This window comes from Piliocolobus tephrosceles, chromosome 3 (assembly GCF_002776525.5).
Source record: "Piliocolobus tephrosceles isolate RC106 chromosome 3, ASM277652v3, whole genome shotgun sequence".
Taxonomy (NCBI): Eukaryota; Metazoa; Chordata; class Mammalia; order Primates; family Cercopithecidae; genus Piliocolobus; species Piliocolobus tephrosceles.
In genome coordinates, this window is record NC_045436.1 from 42,409,413 (window position 1) to 42,435,056 (window position 25,644).

Sequence of the window (25,644 nt, forward strand, 5' to 3'; positions counted from 1 at the left end):
GTATAAGTAGGTAAGGACATAGAAAATGCTCAACATCCTTAGCCATTAGGGAAATGCTAGTTAAAACCACCATGGCATACCACTATACACTATTAAAATGACTGTAATGAAAAAGACTGACAATAATAAGTGTTGGGGTGAGGATGTGAAGAAATTAAAACCCTCATATAAAGCTGGTGGGAATATGAAATGGCACAATTTTTTTTATGTTGATATAATCTACCAATATTATTTTATTTCCCCAGTTTCACATATACTAATTTGCATGCATTTAGCTCTGTGCAATTGAGTAACATGTGTAGCTTCGTGTATTTATCACCAGTCAAGATACAGAACAGGTTTATCACCACAAGGATCCCTTTTGATGTCCTCTTCTACCCATATTTCCCTTCTCTCCCCTTCCCATTCCTAACCCCTAGCAACCATTAATCTGTTATCCATCTCTACAACTCTATCATTTCAAGAATGTTCTATAAATGGAGTAATAATAGTATGCAATCTTTTGAGATTGGTTTTTTTCACTCAGCACGGTTCTCTGGAGATTCACCCAGATGGTTGTGTGTATCAATGACTTGTTTCCTTTCATTGCTGAGTAGTAGTCTCTGGTATGGATGTACCATGGTTGGTTTGACCACTCACGTTGAAGAACATCTGAGTTGTCTCCGGGGTTTGGCTATTACAGGTGAAACTACTGTGAGTGTTAAGGTACAGGGTTTTAAAAATTTTTTTCCTCAAAATAAGGAACTTTGGCTTTTTATTCCTTTTAAGAGTTTCTGTAGTTGACTGTTTTTTTCTTGCTATACTATTCTCTCTGATTCTGTACTACCTCAGCCCCTCAGAGATACAGCGAGGGCAGAGTCCTCATTTAAAAACTGTTTCTTAATTTTACATGCTAAAAGCTAATATTTAAGAGAAATCCTCCTAATCCTTCAACCCTTATTCCCATTGTGAATAACCTGGCTTAATACAAGTTAAGTCTATAAATAAATTTGTTCTTTCTCCTCAAAAAACACTGAAGAAACTTTACAATAGTTACAGGTTTAGAAAACTTACCAAGAGAAAGGAAAGTATTGCCACTTAGCCCCTATTAACGTACAGTGTTCAAGCCTTCCAGTATCAACGCATTTTGCTTAGCATCGCTGTTGTTTCACTAACATGCTGGCCAGGAGCCGTCTTAATCACTCATTTCTTCTCCTTGATGATGTCTGTACTCTGGCTTCAGCTCCCACGTGTTTTTGTGGATCTCTTTTACATTCTGAACACCAATTTCTTTTAAGAGTTCCCTCAGGTATACCACAGGTTGTTTTGTGACGTCCACCAAGTCCTTAAGATGATAATATTGTTGTTTCTAAAGGCTGAAAATAGCATGTCTGAAACGTGTTGTTTATTAGCTGGAGCTTGTTTTCCATCTGCTTTCTCTTTCCTTTCATATTCAGTAACGTACTGATGATTAGCAACAGGTTCGAAACTGGCTGTTACAACTTTGTCCAGTTGTTTTGATAGCCTTACAGATTTGGAAGATTCTTCTATTTGCAATCTTTTTAATCTCATGTACTTTTCACTGGCAGTCTGTTGGCATTCAGCTCTTTTTACCACTGTTCCTTCCAAAGACAGCTTATCTGATGAGCTCTCAGTAAATATTGTTCATATATGTCCTCCAACACTTTGCAAGACAAATGGATGTTCTTTATGAGCACTGACTGAAGCTGCTTTTCCGCCAATATCATGAATATTTGCAAGATCTTCATTCAAAGTAAATGACACCTCAGTCCTTCCTTGAGTCTTGGCAATCCACAGTTTCCCAAGTTCACCGTTTTCAGGAGCTTTAGCTTATTGCTGTGCCAAATATTCAGGAAGCTGCCAGGATACTGGGACCCCGGGGAAAGAGCAATGTACAGTTTTTGCATGAACGTAATTTTCACTTCTCTGGGATACCTGCTCAAGAGTGCAACTGCTAGGTCTTATGGAAACTGCATATTTAGTTTTATAAGAAACTGCTGGCCAGACAGGGTGGCTCACGCCTGTAATCACAGCACTATCGGAGGCCGAGGTGGGTGGATCGCCTGAGGTCAGGGGTTCGAGACCAGCCTAACCAACATGGTGAAACCCCATCTGGTGATACACACCTGCAATCCTAGTTACTCAGGAGGCTGAGGCAGGAGAGACTCGCTTGAATCTGGAAGGCAGAGGTTGCAGTAGCTTAGATCGTGCCATTGCACTCCAGCCTGGGCAACAAGAGTGAAACTCCATCTCAAAAGAAAGAAAAAAAGAAAAAAGAAACTGCCAAACTCTCTTTTAGAGTGGCTCTACATTCTGTTTCTACCAGCAGTTTCTCTTCATCCTTGACAGAATTAGGTGTCTCTCTCTCTCTCTTTTTTGTTTAAACATTTTAGCCATTCAGATAGGGTTTAGTGATATCTCACTGTGGTTTGACTTGCATTTCCCTAGTGGCTAATGATATTGAACATGTTTCCATGTGCCTATCTGTCATCTGCATATACCCTTCAGTAAAATTTCTGTCTCTGTCTTTTGTCCATTTTCTATTTGGATTATTGATTTTTTTACCATTGAGTTTTGAGAATTCTCTATATATTCTAGATACGAATCCTTTTTTTTTTTTTTTTTTTTTTGAGATAGGGTCTCACTTTGTTGTCCAGGCTAGTATGCAGTGGTGCAATCTTGGCTCACTGCAACCTCTGCCTCCCAGGTTTAAATTATTCTACAGCCTCAGCCTGCAGAGTAGCTGGGACCACAGGTGCATGTCACCATGCCTGGCTAATTTTTGTATTTTTTTTTTTGGTAGAGATGGAGTTTTGCCATGTTGCCCAGGCTGGTCCTTAACTCCTGAGCTGAAAGTGATCTGCCTGTCTTGGCCTCCCAAAGTGCTGGGATTACAGGCGTGAACCACTGCACACGGCTGTTGTCTTTTCATCCTCTTAACAGGGTCTTTTGCAGAGTGAAAGTTTTTAATTTTAATAAGGTCCAGCTTTTTTTTTTTCTTTTATGGATCATGCTTCATGAATTTCCCTTAAGATATCCCTGCTGAAGCAGCAGAGAAATGATAAATTTTGAATATATCTTGAGCTTAGGTACATGTCTTTTTAATATTCCATGTGACAAAAGATTGGTGGTGATATTAATGAATGTAGTTTTTTGATATTATATAATTAAATAAGGCAACATTGAGAAGATCCTTGTAATTGGTAAAGTAGTAATTCCTAATGGCCAATGTCTGATGTTACAAAACCATGCGTATGTAAAACATCTATGCAAAGTATAAGAGAGACAACATATTTTAATGTAATAGTGTCTGAAAAGTTCATTAATATGGTTTCAGATTCCACATTGCAACTAATCTTTACAAAACTGCCAATGGGAGAGTTTTGATGTAGTATCAAAGAATATTTGCAATTATCTGAAAAGACGATTAAATTCTACATTTTTTTGTGAGGCTAGAGTTTTTAAATATGTTTCAACCAAAACAACATAGTACAACAGATTGAATGCAGAAGCTGATATGAGTTTTAGCTGTCTTCTATTAAACCAGACATTAAATAAAGAGATTTGTAAAAATGTAAAACAATGCCATTTTTCTCACTAAATAATTTTTTTGTTTTGGAAAATATAATTTTTTTCATAAAAATATATCATTTATGTTAACATTTAATGGGGTTCATGAAAATTAATAAATATTTTTTATAAAATGATTAGTTTTAACTTGTAACATCATAAATATCAATCAATATAACATACATGAAGAAAAATTTGGTGTCCTCAATGATTTTTAAGAGTATAAAAGGGTGTTGAGAACAAAAATTTAGAGAAACGCTGATCTAGTTTAATACTTTGTTTTGAAAATGAAACTCTGAAGGTCACACATAGCTAGTCAGAAGCATCTTCATAATATTTTAAATATTTAATTTTCTTTGCTGGTATAGCAAAAAAATTACAATCTGTATTTCTCTTCCTTTCAAAATTGTGGTAATCACTTTTTTGAAATAGGTGGTTGCAATTTCTAACCTACTGTAACTTTTAACATAATGATTTGTATCTACAATGAACAGTATGGTGGCAGGTATCAGTATGGTTCAATACAGAGGCAGCTGAGCATTGTTTCCATGAATGCAGAGACATTCTACACCTGGGAACTAAAGGACCTTTTCCTGCTATTTCCTGCTTCCTGTTCCCTGCTTGTCCTGGGAGATCCGCCTAGATGCTGGAAGGGCAGTAGATTGAGATTCTTGTCACTTAGCTCGGTCAGAACAAGACTTGCAACCAAGGTATTCATCCAGTTGATTAGATTATGTATTACCTATATTAAGTTAGAATTGGCTTTCTATTAATTTCAGCTAAAAAGAAGTGTGTGTGTAGGATGAATTTAACAAAATGAAGCCTCATATCTATAAACATATTGTACAAAATAAATTTTAAAACATATCTGAAAAAATACAATGGTGTTTTACAATTCTCCCCAATTTTAAAATTACATTTCTCTTTTTTATCAAAACTAAAGCTCTCAAAACAAACTCAAGGCTGAACAAAAGAAAATGTAAAAAGATTATTTTATTTACTGGAAAGTCATTGTTTTCTTCAAAACACTAAACCTATGAATTTAGGTACAAAATTTAAATGTCAATTTCAGGCTGAATTCACACTACATGAAGTTATAAACTAGATAAATGAAAAAAAGCAGTCATACCAGTCTTTAAAATATAAAGTATTTCAGCAATTAGGCTAAATACTTATTTTTGAAGAGATACCTCCCATTCTATCATCCTAGATTGTTTCCAAAAAAGCTACAGACATGTTATCAGATGACATTAACACTCAGTTGTCACCGTAAAGTTGTCATGCAGAACGTCTGTCTCAGTCCTCAACTACTGCCTGAACAGTGGAAAGTTCTGCGGTAAAGCTTGGATATTGGCTTCTGGGTTTTTCATTCTGATCTGTGTCAAAAAATGGGAGTCGAAACTGGATGGAACTTAGCTACTACAATTCATAAATTAGTTTTCAAAACTGTTATATTTGGAAAAAGTACAATTCTTCAGCCTCAATGCACAGGCTTATCTTGGTTTCCACCTGAAATATCAAAAAGCTGTTCAAGATGGAGATGAAAATAATTTGGTTCCATTATGAGTCCTTTTTTGATATGTAAATGACTGGGAAAAATTGACACAAATACTTTACAGATCCTTTTTCTAAATATCAATACTCTAATAATTAGAGTTTATATATTTGGCAATTTTCAGGTATATGAATTCTGAAATAATTTAGTGTATAGAATCCACTGATAATCAGTGACTGCTTCAGAGTAGAAAAAATATCTAATTTTCTATGATACTTTCTTGAATTAGTATCCTCTTCATTATGGGTAAAAATGTATACTTTTGCAAAAGTAAATGACACATAAAATTATTATTGGGCATTTGATTCAGTGACCCAATACATTTTCCAAAATTAGTTTCCTATTTTTTCACCATTTTTTATAAGCAATCTTAGTGTGTAGGAGCAAAAAAAGACTTCCTCCCTGACATTTTCTATTTAAGATAATCCAAAGGAAAGATAAAATATGGTTAGAAAATGGGGAAATAGGGACTCCTATATTGCTAATGGGAGTGCAAGAGAGCACAATTATTATGGGGGATAATCTGGCAATTTATATCAAAGTAATACAGACACTTGACCTATGGCACAGGAATCCTATGTGTGGGAATTTGTCATATAGCTGCACCCACAGATATAAACATGACATGCACATGGTTACAATTGTACCATAGTCTGCAAAAACAAAAGATTGGAACAATTGATTATATAACCTATGGCACTCTCCCATAATGGGATACTATGAAACTATTTAAAAAATGAGGCAGCTTTTCATATATTGATATTCAGAGATCTCCAGGATATACTGTCAATTGAAAAAAGCAACATACAGAACATTGTATAATAAACAGGGGAGAGAATATAAATATATATTTGGATTTTCTTATATCTGCATGAAGAAACACTAGAAAGATACAGAAGAATCTTTTAAAGGTGAATTCGCTATAGAGGGTGGGAGTGGGGAAATTTGGTGATCAGGACTGGTCTAAGAGGAAGACTTCTCAATGTGTACCTTTTTCTATTTTCTTGATTTTTGATCTATTCAAATATATTCCCTATTCAAAACATGAAAAATTAGGATTTTCTCTAATTTATACAAAGGCATAAATGTGTGAGAGCGTACCTGCTACTAGTGTGGGAACTGCCCCTGCACAGGCATGTTTTTAGCAGAGAAGAGGCAGTCTGAACAGAATGTGGCGTGTACCAAGGATCACAACCTAAAAAGTAATTGAAGGACAAATATTGAGCCCTACCTAAGGCACTTACTTTTCTCCACTCATTCATTCATCCAAAATTTCTGGCTAAGAAAAATATACTTCATTAGACATCTTCAGTTCTAATACCAGTTTTTTCCTCTGGGCCATTTCCACAAATAAACTAAATGTTTATCACTTCATGAGGGTTCATTGGAGCTACTGCAAACAAGTAAAGAATTTCAAAACCACAAGAGAGATGGGCTTTGGTGTAGATACTGAGAGGCTCTTACACCAGCCTGCTTGGAGGGGCGATCTGAACGAGTGCCTCTGCAAAAATCACGAATAGGTCAATGCTCTGGTTCTTCAAGCGGCTTTCACATAGTTGGAATTACAGATGTTGACTCCTCACATTTTGAAAGTACATGCTTCCTCCCTTTCTTCCTCAAATATATGAAATGTCACCTGGGTGCTGGCAGAATGACATGGTTGAGTCCTAAGGATGGGTCTCCACTACCCAACTCTGCGTTTTTTCCTCCATCCTCTGTAGCTCCCCTGTCCTTTCCTCCCAACATTTTTTTTTCCTTCCAAGCTGGAGCACAGTGGGAGCAATCATGGTTCAGAAGCCTTGACCTGGGTTCAAGTGATTCCCCAACCTCAGCCTCCCAGTAGCTGGGACTGCAGGCACATGCCACTACACTCAGCCAATTTTTGTATTTTTTTGTAGCAATGGGGTTTCATCATGTTACTCTGGCTAGTCTCAAACCTCGGAGCTCAAATGAGCCTCTGGCCTTGGCCTCCCAATGTGCTGGGATTACAGGCGTGAATCACCTCGCCTGACCGCCAACAGTTTGGAAAAATCTAAGGTAAACAGAGAACATCTGTGTCACCAAAAATAACATGTATGCATACATACATACACCTAGTGATAAAGAAATGGACGTGAGATATTTCTTATCCTCCACTTTCCCCTTTGTCTAAGACATGGTCTTTCTGTCCATTATTAAAGAAACAGTCCCTGATTTTCACAGCATAGAGGTAAGAAAATTCATGTTTTTAGTTATGATCACGTAATTCAATTGGTCCACCCAAAGAAATATAAAGTGTTATGATTTTCTGACTAAGTACCTTCAAGTATGTAAAGCTTTATCTTTAAGACTTTTAGAGGCTGGGCGTGGTGGCTCACACTTGTAATCCCAGCACTTTGGGAGGCTGAGGCGGGCAGACCACCTGAGATCAGGAGTTTGAGACCAGTCTGACCAAGATGGTGAAACCCTGTCTCTACTAAAAATACAAAAATTAGCTGGGCATGGTGATGGGCACCTGTAATCCCAGCTACTGGGGAGGCTGAGGCAGGAGAATCGCTTGAACCCGGGAAGCAGAGGTTGCAGTGAGCCGAGATTGCATCACTGCACTCCAGCCTGGGTGACAGAGTAAGACTTCATCTCAAAAAAAAAAAAAAAAAAAAAAAAAAAAAGACTTTTAGAGAGTAACTCTATTTTCATATGAAATTTCTCTAAAATAAATGAAAAATCTTCATCATCTCCTTTTCCTTTTTCTTTTACTTAACTGAAACATAAATGGCTACCCAAAAATCTAGCCACCTGGCTTAGTGCTGCTTTTAATTACCCAAAGGACAATGTATTGAATATTTCTAAGTGTGTGACAAAGAGTTTAAAAAGTGTTTATTTTGGTTAGAAAACATGTGAAATGTGGTTGCCAAGACCTCTCATGAGACCAAAGTTCTGATATTTACTAACATAAATCGAGACGACGAAGAGACAATAGACCTTGGTTGTTGTAACTGATGTTGGCTGTCAGCTTAGGAATAAGCCTAGTTTGTGTCATTATGCCTAGTGGGATGCCATGAAATGGTCCCTTCATTATTTATTTTTTTCAAATAAAAATAATGACCTGGGCATGGTGGTTCATGCCTATAATGCCAGCACTTTGTGAGGCCGAGGTGGGAGGATCACTTGAGTCCAAAAATTTGAGATCAGCCTGGACAACACAGTGAGACCCTATCTTTACCAAAAATTCAAAAAATTAGTTGGGCATGGTGGCATGTGCCTGTAGTCCCAGCCACTTGGGAGGCTTAGGTGGGAGGATTGCTTGGGCTCAGGAGCTTGAGGCAGCAGGGAGCTGTGGTTATGCCGCTGAACTCCAGCCTGGGTGGTAGAGTGAGGCCCTTTCTCAAAAAAAGAAGAAAAAGAAAAAGAATGATGTAAGAGATCAAGTGATTTATTCAAGATCAGTGACAAACCATTTAAAAAAAAAAAACATATTTTGATTTCTTGAGATTATGCCCATTTACTTCTTGGGGTTAAGGCATGAGGCACTTAAAAATATCAAAGGTTATGAAGTGTCTGGGTGTAGTGGCTCATGCCTGAAATCCCAGTGTTTTGGGAGGTTGAGGTAAGAGAATTCCTTGAGTTTAGGAGTTCAAGATCAGCCTGGGAAACATAGTGAAATCCTGTCTCTATTGAAAAGAGAAAAAGGTTATGAAGCCTTATTCACATTTCTGAAGTTCAGATCTTGAGCTTTGACTGCCTGTGGGTCCAAGTGGAGGCAGATGAGAGGCAAGGATGAAAGGCAGGGGCAGGGCAGTTGGTGAGATGCCACCAGGCTTGACAAACTTTTTCCATAAATGGCCAGATCGTAAATATTTTAGGCTTTCTGGGCCATATGATGTCTGTTGAAACTACTCTCAAAAGCTGCAACAGAAAATACATAATAGGTATGGCTGTGTTCCAATAAAACTTCATTTACAAAAACAGGTGGTGGGCCAGATTTGGCTCACTGGCTGTAGTTTGCCAGGCCCTGGGTGAGCGAATCAAGCAGGAGAAAGCAGCAATGCTTGAAATTGGGCTCTGGAATATCACCTTAGTGCATACCACTCCCTCTGGGTTGACTTCCTTTATGATGGTACAGGAGCTGGAGATGATTCTGAAGTCACTGCATACAATTAATGAAAATATTACTGTGAAGCTATTTCCCCAGAACAAAAAGCAGGAAAAGTGTCAATGACTCACTTACATTTAAACTCTTATTCATAAGATTGCAAAAATCTAGTGCTCAGACATTTCACAGAGTTCTGAATGATTTCCTGGGAGTATTTACATTGTAAGATGGTTCCATTTCATATGTGGTCAGTGGGTTTTCATAAATAAAATTTCTTTTTGGGATGTTGCAAATGCAAATTTTGCTGATGATATTAAGGTAAATTTTTCTTTTAGGCCTGTCTTCATGTATCCCAATTTGGTAAATTTCTATGACAACCATCCCTACCCTGGCAATCTTGTATTGAGATGACAATCTTTGTACTTTCAATGAACACTTTTAGAGGTATTTCACATTAAAAATCGTATCTTTGTTCTTTGGTTTCAAGAAGTCCAAGAGAGGCCGGGAGCGGCGGCTCACGCCTGTAATCCTAGCACTTTGGGAGGCCGAGGTGGGTGGATCACGAGGTCAGGAGATCGAGACCATCCTGGCTAACATGATGAAATCCCATCTCTACTAAAAACACAAAAAATTAGCTGAGCATGGTGGCGGGCGCCTGTAGTCCCAGCCACTCGGGAGGCTGAGGCAGGAGAATGGTGTGAACCCAGGAGGCAGAGCTTGTAGTGAGGCGAGATAGCGCCACTGCACTCCAGCCTGGATGACAGAGCGAGACTCTGTCTCAAAAAAAAAAAAAGTCCAAGAGAATACTTGAGTATAAAACTTGAGTATAAAAACTCTGCTGGTATCCAGGCTAACTTTATTGAATATTTACTTGTATCCTCAAATAGAACATAAGCAACTTGAAGCCTAGATTCCTGTGTGTTTTCTACAGGTGCTTAGTCAATGTGTGAGTTGATCTGGGAATTATCCATTATGAAGGCAGATAATAGATTTTCTTGAAAGGCAAATAATTATCATGGACCAACTTTATATACAGGCCACACAGGTCTTAAAGCTTTTAGAATTAGAAAAGAATTCTGGGCCAGGCATGGTGGCTCATGCTTGTAATCCCAGCAATTTGGGAGGCTGAGATGAGAGGATTACTTGAAGCCAGGAGTTTGAAACCAGCCTGGGCAACAAAGCAAGAACCTATCTCTAAAAAAACAAAAAAACAAAAGAAGAATTCTATTGTCTAGTTCTTAATTCTGTACCTTACCCTCGTGTAATTCTCCAACATTACTGAATAGTAAAATATAAAAGGGTTATGATCAAGAAAAATTATATGAGAAGTATATATTTAGTATGTAGCTATATATGTTGATACATAAATATTACAGATATCATTATATACACAGCTATAGGTTTTTATATCTATATACTTACATAGATATTCAACATATATATGCACCAAAAAGATGCATAGGAGAATGTCCACAGCTGCACTATTCAAAATAGCTCAAAACTAGAAACTACTTAATAATGCCCATCTTTAGCAGAATTCATAAAGTGTGATATTCACACAGTTCAGTGCTATACAATAATGGGAATGACTGAACTACAACTGAATGCAACAATATGGATGACTCTCACAAACATAATGTTCAGTAAGAGAAGTCAGACACAAAACAATACATACAGGCATCATAGGATTCCATATGCTAGAAACACAAAAACAGGAAAGCAAATTCATGCTGTTAGAAGTCAGGAAAGTGGGTGGCTTAGGGGTTAGGATAGTGACTAGGAGACTTCAGCGTGCTGGTAATGCTCTGTTTGTTGATCCTGGTTATACATGTGTTCATTTTGTGAAAATTAACAGAGCCGATGCTTAGGCACATTATTCTATGTCTATGCTACATTTCAATAACGTGTTTAAAAGTTTAAAAAGTATTAAGATTCTTAAATGATATAAACCTAATTTTCATAGGTTTAGCTTCTTTAAGCAAGTAAAATTTGTGGAAACTGAAAATATGCAGAGAAATACCATACTTATGACATCAATGACACCATTTTAAAAGAGAAACTTTGCTGTATTCTAGATATTTCTATCTGGTGAAAACTGAGATTTAAATCTTCTTTCAAACTAAAAGTTCACAGTGGTTAGAGATTTTTTGTACAGACATTCTGCAAAATTACTTTATGTGACATAAAACTTATGTGGGGTGAGGTGTAATGTGTTATTCAATATTTTGTTAAGAAACATGTATCCATTACCTTTCATATTTTGATAAGCAATATTTTGGACATTGAAAAAATGTTCAATAGTGTTTCCTTTATTTGTTGCTTTTAAAATTAGGAATTAATAATGAAGTTCCTTATGTATTAGATTTCATGGAAAAGTTTCACAAAAGGTAAATTTTATATGCAAATCTTTAAAAACTGAGGATTACTGGCTTCTTTTTAATGATCAGTTTATACATATCCACAAATGTCATCTGTTATGCTTCCACATCCTCCTTTTAACTCCTGCGCATCTGGTAAACCCCCAAGGAGGAAGGTCTAGAAAAGCAACCTCTAGCTTTATCAGTCAAGCCTGATGTTTCTAACCCAACTGAAACTATGGGCTAGCCATAGACATTCATTCTTCTGTATCCTGTCCACAGACAAATTGCCTCGCCTTTCAAGTGATAACTAGATGAGCCATTCGTTTGGCAAAACGCATTTCTCTGAGCAGATGTGTTGAGGCAATTAGTCCATCAGAAACTCAATCTTTCCTCTCAGTTTATTTATTTTTTATTTTCTGGCTCTCCTTCTGTCAGTCGACCTCACTGACATGACAATGAATATAGGCTACACAAATCCTGTTCACCAGATGTCCCAAGGCCATCTGCAAGACTTACAACATAGATGCTATTTTGGAGTGCAATCTATTGTACACATTTTCTTTACAATGTGTTACTTCTGTCTTAAAGAAGGAACTAATGAAGCTGTTGGATTTAGTGGAGAGATAAAAGGGAATGATTTTCTTCTTTGAACAGTCTTTGAAAATCTATTTGTGTTAGGGATAACATTTTGGTAATTATAAGGTTTGTCTTACGAGGTGTGTGGAAGAACAGTATGGCAGGCTGGCTAACAGCACAGCCTCTGGGGTCAGGCTGGATCCAAATCCTGGCCCTGCCATTTCTAGCTGTGTGACTTTGAGAAAGTTTCTTAATACTCTGGGCCTCATTTTTTTCATATTCACATTCAAGCAACAGTAGCATGTCATAGATTTGTTGGGAGGCTCATATGACTTAGCTTGGCATAGAGTAAACACTACACTTTAGGTAATATTCTCATGTTATACATTAGTATATATAACATATTTTAAGATTGTATATTTTCCCTTCATTGATTTAGGAAATACTTTTCAACATAGTAGCCAACTCCTAGGCTCAAGCTAGCCTCCCACCTCTGCCTCCCTAGGTGTTGGGATTACAGGCATGAGCCATGGTGCCTGGCCAGAATGTTCCTGTTAAAATGTAAACCAGTTTGGGCCGGGCGCGGTGGCTCAAGCCTGTAATCCCAGCACTTTGGGAGGCCGAGACGGGCGGATCACAAGGTCAGGCGATCGAGACCATCCTGGCGAACACGGTGAAACCCCGTCTCTACTAAAAAATACAAAAAAGTAGCCGGGCGAGGTGGCGGGCGCCTGTAGTCCCGGCTACTCGGGAGGCTGAGGCAGGAGAATGGCGTGAACCCGGGAGGCGGAGCTTGCAGTGAGCTGAGATCCGGCCACTGCACTCCAGCCTGGGCGACAGAGCGAGACTCCGTCTCAAAAAAAAAAAAAAAAAAAATGTAAACCAGTTCATGTCACTCATCTGGACAAAACCTTCCAAAACTTCCTATCTCATTCAGAGAAAAAGCCAAAGACTTTTAAAGGTGTATAGGTTTTCCTTGTTTACCCAGGACAATAGGTTTATGCCTATTGTCTTGACATAATAGTGTCTCCCTTCACTCTCAAAATTGTCCTGTTTGGACAATAGATGATACAGTCACCATACTATCAGGCTCTATGTGCTCTACCTCTCCCCTACTCTTGCTCTATCCTCGTATCCTTGTGATCTCATTCACCATGACTCTCTCTCTCCCACTCAACCACCATGGCCTCCTTGCCCTTCCTTTAATCCTCCAGGCACATTCCTGCCACAGGGCCTTTGCACCTGCTGTTTCCTCTAACTGGAATGCTCTTACCTTAAATAACGGCATTGTTTTCTCCTTCATCCCTTCTTTTACTCAACTGTCACCTTGTATTGAGGTCACCCACTCAATATCTCTCTTCTTTCCACTCCCTTTCCCCATTGTACTTATCTACTTAGCACTTATCTTACATACTATGTATTTACTTATTTATTTCCCTTTTTGTCTTGCTCTTCTACCAGAATCCACAAGGGCAAGGATATCTGTCTGTTTTGTTTGCTGCTATTTACCCAATGTCTTTATTGAATAAATGAAGAGCAGTTAGAGAATAAAGACCTTATATTACTGAGTAAACAAGTGGTGAATGAGTTGCCATCTTTATTGCCTTCTAGTACAAATCTGATCTAAAATAACAGGAGTCTTATGTTTAGACTCCTGTTGCAAGTATGAGATGCAAGATTTGACTTGCTTCTTTACTTGGTACTAGTCTCCAAGGAAGTTGTTTTAAAAGTCAGAATGTCAATAAAACTCTTAGAGGTGTTTAAGTTCTGAGAAGCGACCTCTAAATGTGCACAACCAAAAATAATACTAAGTCTTTCTGAGGGCAGATTTGATTTTAGGTTCCAGAGCCCAAGAACACTGAGGGCTTCAAACCTTCCAAATTTATTTATTTTATTTTATTTTCCAGGTTGCTCTTCTGCAAAAACGTACCAAATTTAAATAGATGCTTCAGAGCAGAGTTTTGTGTAATATTTGATGTTCAAATTTAAACATAAGGCTACCAAAAATTAACACTGAATGACACATTCAGTTTTATTATTAAATTTAATTTCAACTACTAACTTTTAATCTTAGGACAGTTTTTCCAACAAAAACTAGACCTAGTTAAAAATAAAATTGTAGCTATAGAAAGCAGTAGTCCTAACTCCCAAGAGAATGTGGTAGATCCAGAAGGCAGTTGTAGAATTTCTGGCAGTATATCAAATTTATTTTGATGGAATTTCTTAGAACAGCCTTTATTTAACCACTCCAGTCTCAAAATCAACTTCAGAGACAGCAAATTTGATTCCCCAGCCCCCTGCATTTTAGTTCGCACACTCTTTATACTAACTGTATATACTTTGCATAATAATCAAGCAACTTATAAGACTACCCTATAGAAATATTTCAGGATAAAATGGCCTGAACTTCTGCTTTTATTGATCAGAAGGCTGAAACCAGAGCAACATTTACACACACACACACACACACTCATATACAATGTATCCTGTGAAAATTCTTTTCTAAAACCTAAAACTTTCCTGCATCATTATTTTATGTTAAATTTAGAATATAGCAAACTCTTCCAATGAGCTAAATGAACTCTTCGATGGGGCAATATCATCGGCCATGAATCTACATCTCAACACCTTACTAACAAGAACAGGACTGAAACCATCTCTCCCTCCTCAGCCATGGGAACAGTCTTGCAGTGATGGACGGTTTCCACCCCCCATCACTGACGCGGGAATAACTGTGCTGTGAGCCAAATGCTGAGGGTTAGCAGAGTAACCTCACATGAGAATAATTACTTAACATGACCATGAGAGAAGGCAAGGAGGTTCCCAGACACAGGAAACGAAAAGTCAGAAGGGGAGGTAGAGCTGGACGGGGCTCTGAAGCCTTTCCAGACAGCAACCTCCTCACAACAAACAGCAAATTGGCTGATACATTTATCACTCTGTCATTTTATACGTACATATATTCTTAAGCCATTAGCATAATGTTTTGCAAGGTACATATATCTTAGTAACGCCAGAAAAAATCAACCTATTTCCTATTCTCTCAAGAACAAAAAAAAATCTTCTGTGACATGAATGTTTATTTTGATATTCCAAATCACTTATAGGTTAATATTTCAATCAAAACTACAGTTACAACTATGCTTAAAGAATGGATATTGCACAGAAATAGTTAACACAATGCCTGAACCATGACACAAGAACTCTTGACCCCTAGAGACAAAGGGAAGGGGAAAATCATTTTGCTGTTACGTGCTGCTCTGCTTCCCACGAGCTTCTCACAGATTTATGGACCCTGAGACATTCTGGTTTTCAGAAAAAAAGGTAGAAATTCAATAAACTCAATAAGCAGGTCTGGTTGTAGATCTGTAATTGCAAGGGAGAAAAACATTCTAATAGAGGCACCTACAGTGCATTTTCGTTTTTCACTTATTTATCAAATATTTTTAAAGCTGGGCACTGGAGATACAGTGATAAATGAGAATGATGGCAGCACGCCTCAGGAAACTTGCAGACAGGCCAAAGAGCCGGTAAATACGATAGATTATGTGTTAAGTGCTAGTACAGGGTTAATAAAGGGGGTCTTGGGAGTGGCACTAACCCAGTTTGGATCACGGATACTTGCCAAAGAGATGATTAAGCTGAGATCCAAGGAATAAAGTGGAATAAGCCAGAGAAGGCCTGAGGAAAAAATATTCCAGGTAGAAGGACCATATTCCAGGTAGAAGGACTCAGATAGGTAAACCAGGTTAGCTGGAGTAGAGAGAAGTAGCAGAAAAGTGTGGAAAGAGAGGTGCCTGCAGAGGAGGCAGCATCAGGTTGGAATACAATCTAGCTGGAATACAATGCACCAGTGAGGAACAGGGATCTCCGTCAAGGAACACATTTTCTCTCTTAAAATTTAGAGAATACAGTTTCTATAGCTAATTTTATTATAGCATGATTCTTAGAAGACATGAGAAAAGTGTGTTTTTATTTGCTTGATGATGCAGTAAAAGGGAAATACGCTTATCATGTACAGAATTTGGTGGGTAATTTGACTAAGTTAGGGAATAGTATGTACATACCACAGATAATGTCTTCTGCCTTGTCTATAAATGAAGAATCCCTTTGACAAATCATCATCATCATCATCATCACCACCCCCACCCCCACCATCATTATCATTTTAATTTGAATATCTCAGATTAATCTGATTTGAAGTTAAGAGTGAAGGCCCTTATCAAATCAAATCATAACAACAAGCATTACTGAACATCTGCTATGCTTGAGGCATCTAATCTGTAAGTTGTGACAATTTATTTTTAAGGCACAAATTGCTGTGGTGATTTGATATGTCAAGAAGTAACTTTTGTAAAGCTGCCCCAGAAGGATGGATTCCAGTTGCACAAGATGTCAAAGGCTGTGTGAACATGGAGAAAACTGGCTCTATGTGAATGTCTCTCGTTTCCACATTGTTCAGATCCTCTGCCAGAGCAACATATTGAGAGTCTTGACTTTTCATTGCAAAATATTCGTGGTAATTTCATGCAGAAATAAGATGTGTTTATTATTCATTGTTGTCCTCAATAAGGGGTGGTTGCTTAGGGTAGACAAAATTAGTAATCAACAGTTACTGGATTCTATCACTGTTGTTCTCACAGATCTGCTTTGTGCCACATGCTAAGTGGAGACGTGATTTACGTGGCATATTATCCATGGTATCAATTCACTGCTATGCATGTCAAAAGCATCTATGGCAAGCCACTGGACTGTACCTCTTGCTTCTTTCCATGGCCACCATTCTAATCCTCTTTACTCCATCTCTCTCATACATACATTTCCCTGCATTCTTGTTTCTGCTTAAGAGATGAGATACAGTGGTATATGGAAATGTCTGTGTATACATATGGCGGAGCTGTTATCCTGAAGCTACACGGTGCCAAGCCTTGGCTCATGCACAAATATCACTTTTAGGGCTTCCACTCTGTTCAAAATTACAACCCATCTCCCTATGGACAACACTCGATGGCATATATTTCATGAATCATTAAATAATTATTAAATTCTATACTTTTCATCTATTTTGTCATCTAGTAATCAGGGGTTATTTTTGGTCTCCCAACATGGAGACAATGTTTTAACTATTTTGCCATTCTAACAAATGTAAATATCCTATATACAGATTAATTTACTTAGCTAAGTTTTTGTTCTTCTTGAAAATTTCAGATATTAGATAATGTAATTTATTGACAAATTGAATCCACCAGCAGTATGTGTTATAAGCTTGGGTATATGAAGAAATCTGCTGACTCCTTTCCCTTCCTCCTTCCTGCTTTTGTCAATCTTCTACTGCAATTAGTAATATTATACTTTTTTTGAACAACTAAAAATCAGTTATCCTTTGATAATCTTAGAAATAGTTTTTCTTTAACATTAACATCTGCAAGGCCATTGTGTTTGAAAACCAAGAAGGCAACTGGCATTCATTGGCTTGCCTTGGTTCCTTCTGCCTTGCATTTTACTTTCTTAGATTGCTGACTTTCTTTTATCATCAGGTTTTGTGTGTGTGTGTGTGTGTGTGTGTGTGTGTGTGTGTGTGTGTGTGTGAGTGTATGTAAGCAAGGGCTATAGGAACTTCTTTTCATCTTTTGGGTTATTTCTGTTTGATGCAATGTATATAATTCTAGGCCTAACTCATTTTTCAAACTAGGATCTGTAAATGCTTCAGTAGCAGTAATTCGGTGACTATATTCAGTCTCTCTGAGAATATTATTTAGGGCAAAGTATGTTCCCTGGGGGTAGTGATAGCATTTCGACAGACCTGAGCCATGTGTGTTGGGAATTACTTAGAAGGAGGTGAAGTATGGTCTAAGTGTGGAGGGCCTCGATTACTAAACATGGGGGACAAGGGGACAGGTGGGAGCTCCTGGGTGCTTTTGTAGAAGCAGTGGCACTTGACAGATGAAAGCAAAGTCCTGGATATATTATGGGGAAGAAGCTCTGAAGATATGGAGATCAATTAAGAAATTTCTGAAAATTTAGGTGTGGAATGACCCCACCCCACCTTCCATGCCACAGGCCATCCAGAGCCACCAAGCAACAGCTACACGGGTTAATGACATCTGAAATAGCCCAGCTGTTTGATACCTGTTGCATTACTTTTCAGTTGTGTTTTGTATCACATTGATCTATGAAACCGTTTCAGTACAATCTTTTTCAAAGTGAGAGAAAGGGAATAAAACATTAATAGGAAGAATACTTTATCATGCCTTCTTTTTCTTGTAACATTATTATAGTCTTATCAGCAATTCTAGCTTGCCTCAGCTATTAATACAATCTTTAAATAGTCTACTTCCACTTATGCTGACTCTGATATGACTCAAAGCAATGTTGTCTGTCTGGAGACACCTTAGAACTGAGCATAAAAGCAACTCAGAGTGGATGATGAGAAATTTCATAGTGGGCACAGCGTATGTTATTCTGGTGACGGATACCCTAAAAGCTTTGACTTCACCACTATGCAATATATGCATGTAACAAAGCTACATTTGCACCCCATACATTTATACAAATTAAAAAAGAAAAACAATTCATATAATTGTTAAACACAAAAATAGGTGTGGTTCAAAACTCATCTTTCTTTGAAGAGCATATTAGATACTTTCAACTATTTATTCTTCTTTCAAACTAATCCTTCTAATAGTGAGGGAAATAAAGAAGGCTCATGCATCCCTTTAACTGAATATTCTCCAATTGTATGCATTATTTTCACAGCTACATAAATGTAATGGTAAAGTGAGACGGACAGCTGCTACCTTGCTCTGCAATATAGAGGTAGTGAACTTGATATGGTTAGAGGAATCTATAGGTTTAATATGTGACAGACTCCAAAGCACCAGAATTTTACTGTGGGAGGCAGCTGTGGGGGAAAGAGATGGGGGGCTGTGACTCACATTGCTTGGAAGGATCTCTTGAGTATTCTGGTTAGAAGTCAGAAAAATAGCAACATGTATGATCTCATGACCTAGAGAGGAGGATGACAGAAAGATGTGGAGATCGCTCCTAAATACTGTGAGGCTCTTTAGCACACTCCAGTGCTTTTTTCTCTTTTCCTCTGGAAAAAGATTGAAATAACTAAAGAGTATTTTTTTTTTAGCCTAAAGGTTTACTTTCTAAAATTAATGATGTTTAAATGTACTCCTATGATGTGAAAGTACCAGTCAAACTGTCCGCATTATTTAGAACTACAGTAAGGTATACAAAGTATTGGATTCCAAGGAGGGGAGAACAATATGGTCAAATAAAAATGTGTTAATTTTTATTCATTGCTAGGTGAATGTAAAGCAAAGTTCTATTTGCATTTTTACCAAATCCAGAGACATTCCAGATGATCTGACTTAAAACACTGCCATGGAATAGAAATGATGTTTAGTCTGGTGATTGGCAGTATCACCTCCAAGAGATAAGCAGGTATCCTTCCCAGCAGTTGTGGATATTGATTGGCTAAGAAGCTGCTTTGCACATGGTCAAATCTACATAGTGTGCTTCAGGATGAACAGCAGCAGGGAGTTATTAATGCAGAGATGGTTAATTATTTTCTTGAGCCATGATGGGTTGGTTCACTAGTTCATAAGTATGAATAATCAATGTTTGATACTCCACACTCTGACGGCTGAAGAGTCAAAATTTGAATTTTCCAATTTATCATTAAGGAGAAATGTCAGGAAAAAGTCAAGTGGTTGCATGCACATAGTATTTCATAAAGAGAAAACTTTTTAAAAGAAAAACTTAAAGTTATGTAGCATATGCTAAACATTTTAAATCAATTATGCATTTTCAATTTTGCATCATAGTTTAGTTCTCAATTCCTATTTTAAGCTCTAATAGAAAACGCATGTATTTACACTATCCTGTGGAAAGAGATGATAATTTTTTGATTATTTGTTCTCTAATCTCTTCAATTTTGGAAACAGTGTATTGGTGTAATTTTGGGAAGTTTTTATTTGTAATGTCAAAATTGTAACCATTGTTTTCATCTATATTGTCAGACCACTGATTTTTCTGCTAGGGTAATATAATGTAATCACAGCTTAAGTGTACTTATTGGAAACTGAGAGATTACTGTTTTACTTAAAATGTGTTATATCTTCAATTGACAAAACTTGCCATTTAAAGTAATATTTCAGAATATTACCTCTTAGAATAGTTGCTTTCTATGTGTAATACATAGAAGGAAAAAACAAGGCTGAGGAAAATACTCTTCCTGGGTTTAGAATAAACACATTTCATAAAATCTGGCATAGATCAAGCCATTTCATTTGAATTTTAGTACATTTGAATTCTTGCAGCAATTTTTCCCTCACAACAACTAGACCAAATATGGAATATCTAATTCCTTCGGCTTTAGTTTGTTTTGGGACTAAGTAGTCTCTGATACAGTTTGGATGTTTGTCCCCTCCAAATCCCATGTTGAAATGTAATCCCCAATGTTGGAGGTAGGAACTGGTGGGAGGTGTCTGGCTCATGGGGGCAGATCTCCCATGAATGGCTTGGTGCTGTCCTTGAGTTAGTGAGTGATTCCTGAGACATAGGGTTGTTTGCAAGAGTGGTGCCTTGCCCCCTTCTCTCTCACTCCTGCTCTCGCCATGTTACGTGCCTGCACCCCTTCCCCTTCTGCCATAATTGGAAGCTTCCTGAGGCCCTCACCAGAAGCAAATGCTGGAGCCATGCATGTATAGCTTGCAGAGCCGTGAGCCAATCAAATCTCTTTTCTTTATAAATTACCCAGCTTTTTTTTTTTTTTTTTTTTTTTTAAATAGCAATGTAAAATGGCCTAATACAGTCTGTAAGCAAGGTGATCACAGACTGGTTAGTTATCTTCCTCTCACACTGAGGCACTGGCTTTGTTGTGTTTCTCTTCAGTTCCTTACTGCCTGGCTCAGGGGTGGGCACACAGTGGGTGCTCGATAAATGCAGACTGAAGAAATGAAGGAGACCACAGTGAAGCAGGCCAGTTTTAAGTGGTATTAGTAATGCTGCTCAGCAAGGTCAACACTGGCCTGCTATCATGTGGACCCCATTATCTCTAAGTCACCCAAATCACTGAGAAAAGCCAGGATGCCCTTTGGCTTTAATCATTAATCTAGACAGTCAAAATAAAATAAATACCATTCATTTCAAGTTGGACTGTAGATATCCAGCTTCTGAACAGCATCATATTCAACAGGTAACTAAACTCAAGGATATGTTTGTTTTAAGTATTTTCTGGGCTCAGTAGCTCTTATTCTGGAAATTACATTTCATAAAAATCCAGGGATCTTGGCAAGACTGCCTGTCTAACCAGCAAGCTCAGGGCTGGCATGAGAATCCAAGTCATGAAACACTATGATTTTGAACTATCATCTCTGAAATACTATTTTGTTACAATTGTTACAATTAAGGTAGAAACTAAGTGTAACATGAGACAGATAATACAATTTTTAAATCTTAAAACTAGTAGTTAGAAGATAGCAGAAATAGCTCTCAGTAAAAACACAGATAAAATTCCAAAGGTCAGAAAAGTCTGCAGCAACTCTCCATGTGGAATCAGAGCACGGGTTTAAATCTGCAAATACATTTGTGGTTACTTCCTACCTTAAATACATTGATAGGGAGATCAATGACCACATAGATAAGGTCTCCAAGGGCAAGGCTGGCTATCAGCGCGTTGGGGCCATTCCTCATACATTTGTTCTGGTAAATGATCCTGAGCAGAGTTGCATTCCCCACCATTCCCACGATGAAAATAGTACAAGATATCACAGTGTTAATGTATTTAAAAGCTGAAGTAATTTTAGTCTGCTGTGGGCAATAGTTGTGCATTGAGCCATTGCTGGGTAGGACCAAGTTAGTGGGTTGATGAGTGGTGACCAGGAGGCTGAGCTCTGTGCCATGAAAAGTGGTGAAATCATCCACATGATTGCTTAGATTTGTGCTGTATCTCTCAGGATTATCACTGATTACACATCCAACAAGTGCCAGCCAAAAGGATGCCCTGAGGCAAAAGGTTTCCATCTTGAGGCAAATTTGAGGAAATATCTCTTATTGCACTTGTGCTGCTTTTACACCTTCACTTTTTTTTTTCACCTGAAACAAAAGGAAAAATAATTTTTGTTACAAAACCCAGTTGCCAAAATGATTAGAGTCAATGATCATTTATTGATTAAATTAAAATGCAGGATATATTTGGTGATTAGATAAGATATATATCAGGTTACCCTATGGCAGAGTAAAGCCAGAAAAAAACCAAAGCTCTATTAGGGCAAGATCTATCTCCTCTATGTCAGTCTCCATCTCCATCTCCATCATTTCCGTCATCTCCGTCATCTTCGTCATCTCCATCTCTGTCTCCATTTCCATCTCCATTTCCATTTCTATCGCTATCTCTGTCTCTATCACCATCTCTAGCCCTATCTCCATCTCCCTATCTCTCTTGCTTTGTCTCTCTCACTCATCTCTATACATAGCTATACTTTTATCTACATCATAATATGGATGAGGCTATGGCAGTTTTTCCTTCAAGTAGTAGTTACTTATTTCTCTACATTCAGGTTGATGAGAACCTGAATTACAAAAATCTTCAACAGTTGAGATACAAACATATTTTTTAATGAAAGAGAAAAGGCATTATATGCTGAGTAAAAGGTACAGAGTATTGAGGCATAAAATAAAATTATCGAATGTAAAAATTCAATCTTCTAAAATGTGTGCTGTCTTGCATATGGTAAATAATGAACATAGGAGTGAAGTGCAGCACAGGTAGCCATCTAACGTGTTATGAAATGTTAATCAGAACTCCGGTTAACACCATTAACACATTTAACAATTTTAGTTTCAATTAAAAATGAAATAATTGATAAAAACAAAACATTTGTTTTGAAAACCTTGATGATTAATATATAAAATCTAAATTTTCTACATACGTTTTTTTGCTTTTTCATTTCTCAGAAATTATCATCATAATATGGTATTTGTTGATGAATGAAATGGGAGTAATGAACTTTCCCAGGTTAGTCATAGTATTGGTTTTCCAAGGGACATCTGTCCCCATGCTATCTTTTAACCATCCTATATAGCTACATTTGTTTTATGCCAGTCACTGTACCCAGTACTATATGTGCATGATGCCCTATAATCCATACAGTGGTCCTATGGCGGTAGATCCATGGCTCAATTTTGAAGACAGGGAAACAGAGGCCCAGGAAGGTGAAGCAGCTTGTCAAGGCCACGGGTGATGGGTGGCAACGCTGCAATTCTAAGGCAGGTCAGTCCAACTCTGAGCTGGAGCTGTTAACCACTAAACTATCCTGTCTCTCATTCTCATGCTTTATTTGTACGTAAAATATTTTAAAGAAGTCTCCAGAGTTTAGATGAAGCAATAGACTCAGGAGGGTGGTTAGACATTTTCAAAGACCATCTGGTGTGGTTGGTTGGTTGGTTTGTTTGTTTGTTTATTTATTTATTTATTTATTTATTTATTTATTTATTTATTTATTTTTAAGTCACTTGCAGAGAGCAAGTGGTCCTTCCTGTCCAGGAAGTCTAGGAGACTTTAATGAGGAATAATCAAAGATAATTAAAAATAGCTTATCCTATTTCAATATTTTATATATTTCCTTTTCTGTAGGCTTTTATGAATCTTCAAATGAAGACATAATCTGATTTATGCAATGGTGTTTGTATGTGTCTGTGAGGTATATACCCAGGTCATAATTTAATCTTAAAAAAATTGAGTCCTGGCTGGGTGTGGTGGCTCATGTCTATAATCCCAGCACTTTGGGAGGCCAAAGCAGGAGAATCGCTTGAGCCCAGGAGTTTGAAACTAGCCTGGGCAACTTAGTGAGATCCTTTCTTTACAAAACATAAAAAAGATTAGACAGGCATGGTGGCATGTGCCCGTAGTCTCAGCTACTTGGGAGGCTGAGGTGGGAGAATCACTTCAGCCCAGGAGGTTAAAGCTGCAGTGAGCTGTGATCGAGTCACTGCACTCCATCCTGAGCAGCAGAGAGTAAGATCCTGTCTCAAAAAAAAAAAAAAAAAAAAAAATTTAAATAAAATGTAAAAAAAATTGAATCCTTTTTCTGAATCTATTCAAGGTTGGTATTAACCACTTTTAGGAATTTTGACAATTATCTTGGGAAATCAGTAAACCTTAGGTTTGGCTAATACGTGGATAAAATAAGCTTTATTCAAGTTGTATAGGGTATATCTACATATATACCTTCCCCAGAGACTCCCCCCCGAACTCTGAAATAATAATAGTGTTTACATATAGTAACTTATTATATATGTATCTGTTATCTGCTTTGAGCTTTACAACTCTAGGTAGGCAGGAGCAATATCTCCATTTTACTTATAAGGAAACCGGAGTATTGAAGAAGTATTTAGGTCAAGGTTTCAAAGCCAAGAAATGGCAGGACACGTAATTTTGCTTATAGGACTTGACTCACTCTGATTAAATGGGAAAAATATCAATTTTTCAAGGTTAGAGGCAGGCCATGTAATTTTCAGCTCTGATTAGACTTAATTATAAACAGTTTGCAGTTTTTTCCTGCTTCTTACAATCTGGAGTGAGTATCTGGCCAAAAATTGATAGACCTATGAAATGACACCATTTCTATTCCACAGGGAAGACCAGGACTCCAAGAGAAAAGCTTCTTGTCATCCTCCTCTTTGGATCACAGAGACAGGGGGAGAAGAAATACTTTCATATCTTGTGCTGTTTAGTGACTAATGTCTTCCAGCTTCCCAACTGAAAGAGAACCTTCAATAACAGCTTTCTTAAAAATGAGAGAGAGAGAAGGCCTTTTCCAGAAATGGAATGGCTCCCCTCTGTCGGTCCCAGTCGGCTGGGAACCGACCTGTGAACTGACCTGGCTACGGTGGGTACTGCTCTACTCATCAGAGCTCCCGTGGTGCTTTGAACGTTAGCATGCTGGTCTGCTTGGTTAGCAGATTATGGCAGGAGGTAAGGCCAACGCTGTGGGTTCTTAAGGCACGAGCTAGCTATCATTAAAACCCCCTTCCTTCCTCCTCCAACAATGACACCACCACAGAAATAATTTCTGATGACTTCTCTGTCAGCTCTCCACACGTGGTAAGCTGCAAAACGAAGGGATACTTGGCAAAGGCATGCGGATGTCATATTATCATTGGGTGAAAGTACAAAATCAAATGAAAGAAGCCCATCAACTGCAGGTTCTTCCAAGGTGGGCCCGTAGTTCATTTCCAGGAATCTGAGTCAGGCTGTGCTTTGAATCATCAGTCATAATCAGTCACAGCGCTAGTGAAGCATCTCAGGTTCAGACCTGAAGGGCCTGGTCTACAGATTCAGCATTCTTCCTGTTTGGGGTCTGAGAGTTTGGGGAGTGCAAAAACTATTATTAAGGAAGAGGGCTGAATCCTTACGCTTACATTTTAACCATTTAACATATGAGACTCTCAGGATCAAAGTTCACCTATAATTGGTAATTTGGAAATTCAGACCTTAT

General features: G+C 37.8%; 1 protein-coding gene and 1 pseudogene across 3 annotated transcripts in view; both read right to left on the reverse strand.

The window, feature by feature from the left end:
* Positions 1–25,644, reverse strand: part of EDNRA (endothelin receptor type A) — a 64,008-nt gene that overhangs the window by 37,026 nt on the left and 1,338 nt on the right. For all 3 annotated transcript variants that reach the window (XM_023227309.1, XM_023227299.2, XM_023227314.2), the window contains exon 2: positions 21,749–22,240. In XM_023227309.1, coding sequence (XP_023083077.1) covers positions 21,749–22,168 — 420 coding nt within the window. In that variant the 5' untranslated portion in view covers positions 22,169–22,240. The remainder of the gene's footprint in view (positions 1–21,748; positions 22,241–25,644) is intronic.
* On the reverse strand, positions 1,175–8,144 carry LOC111551826 (annotated as a pseudogene).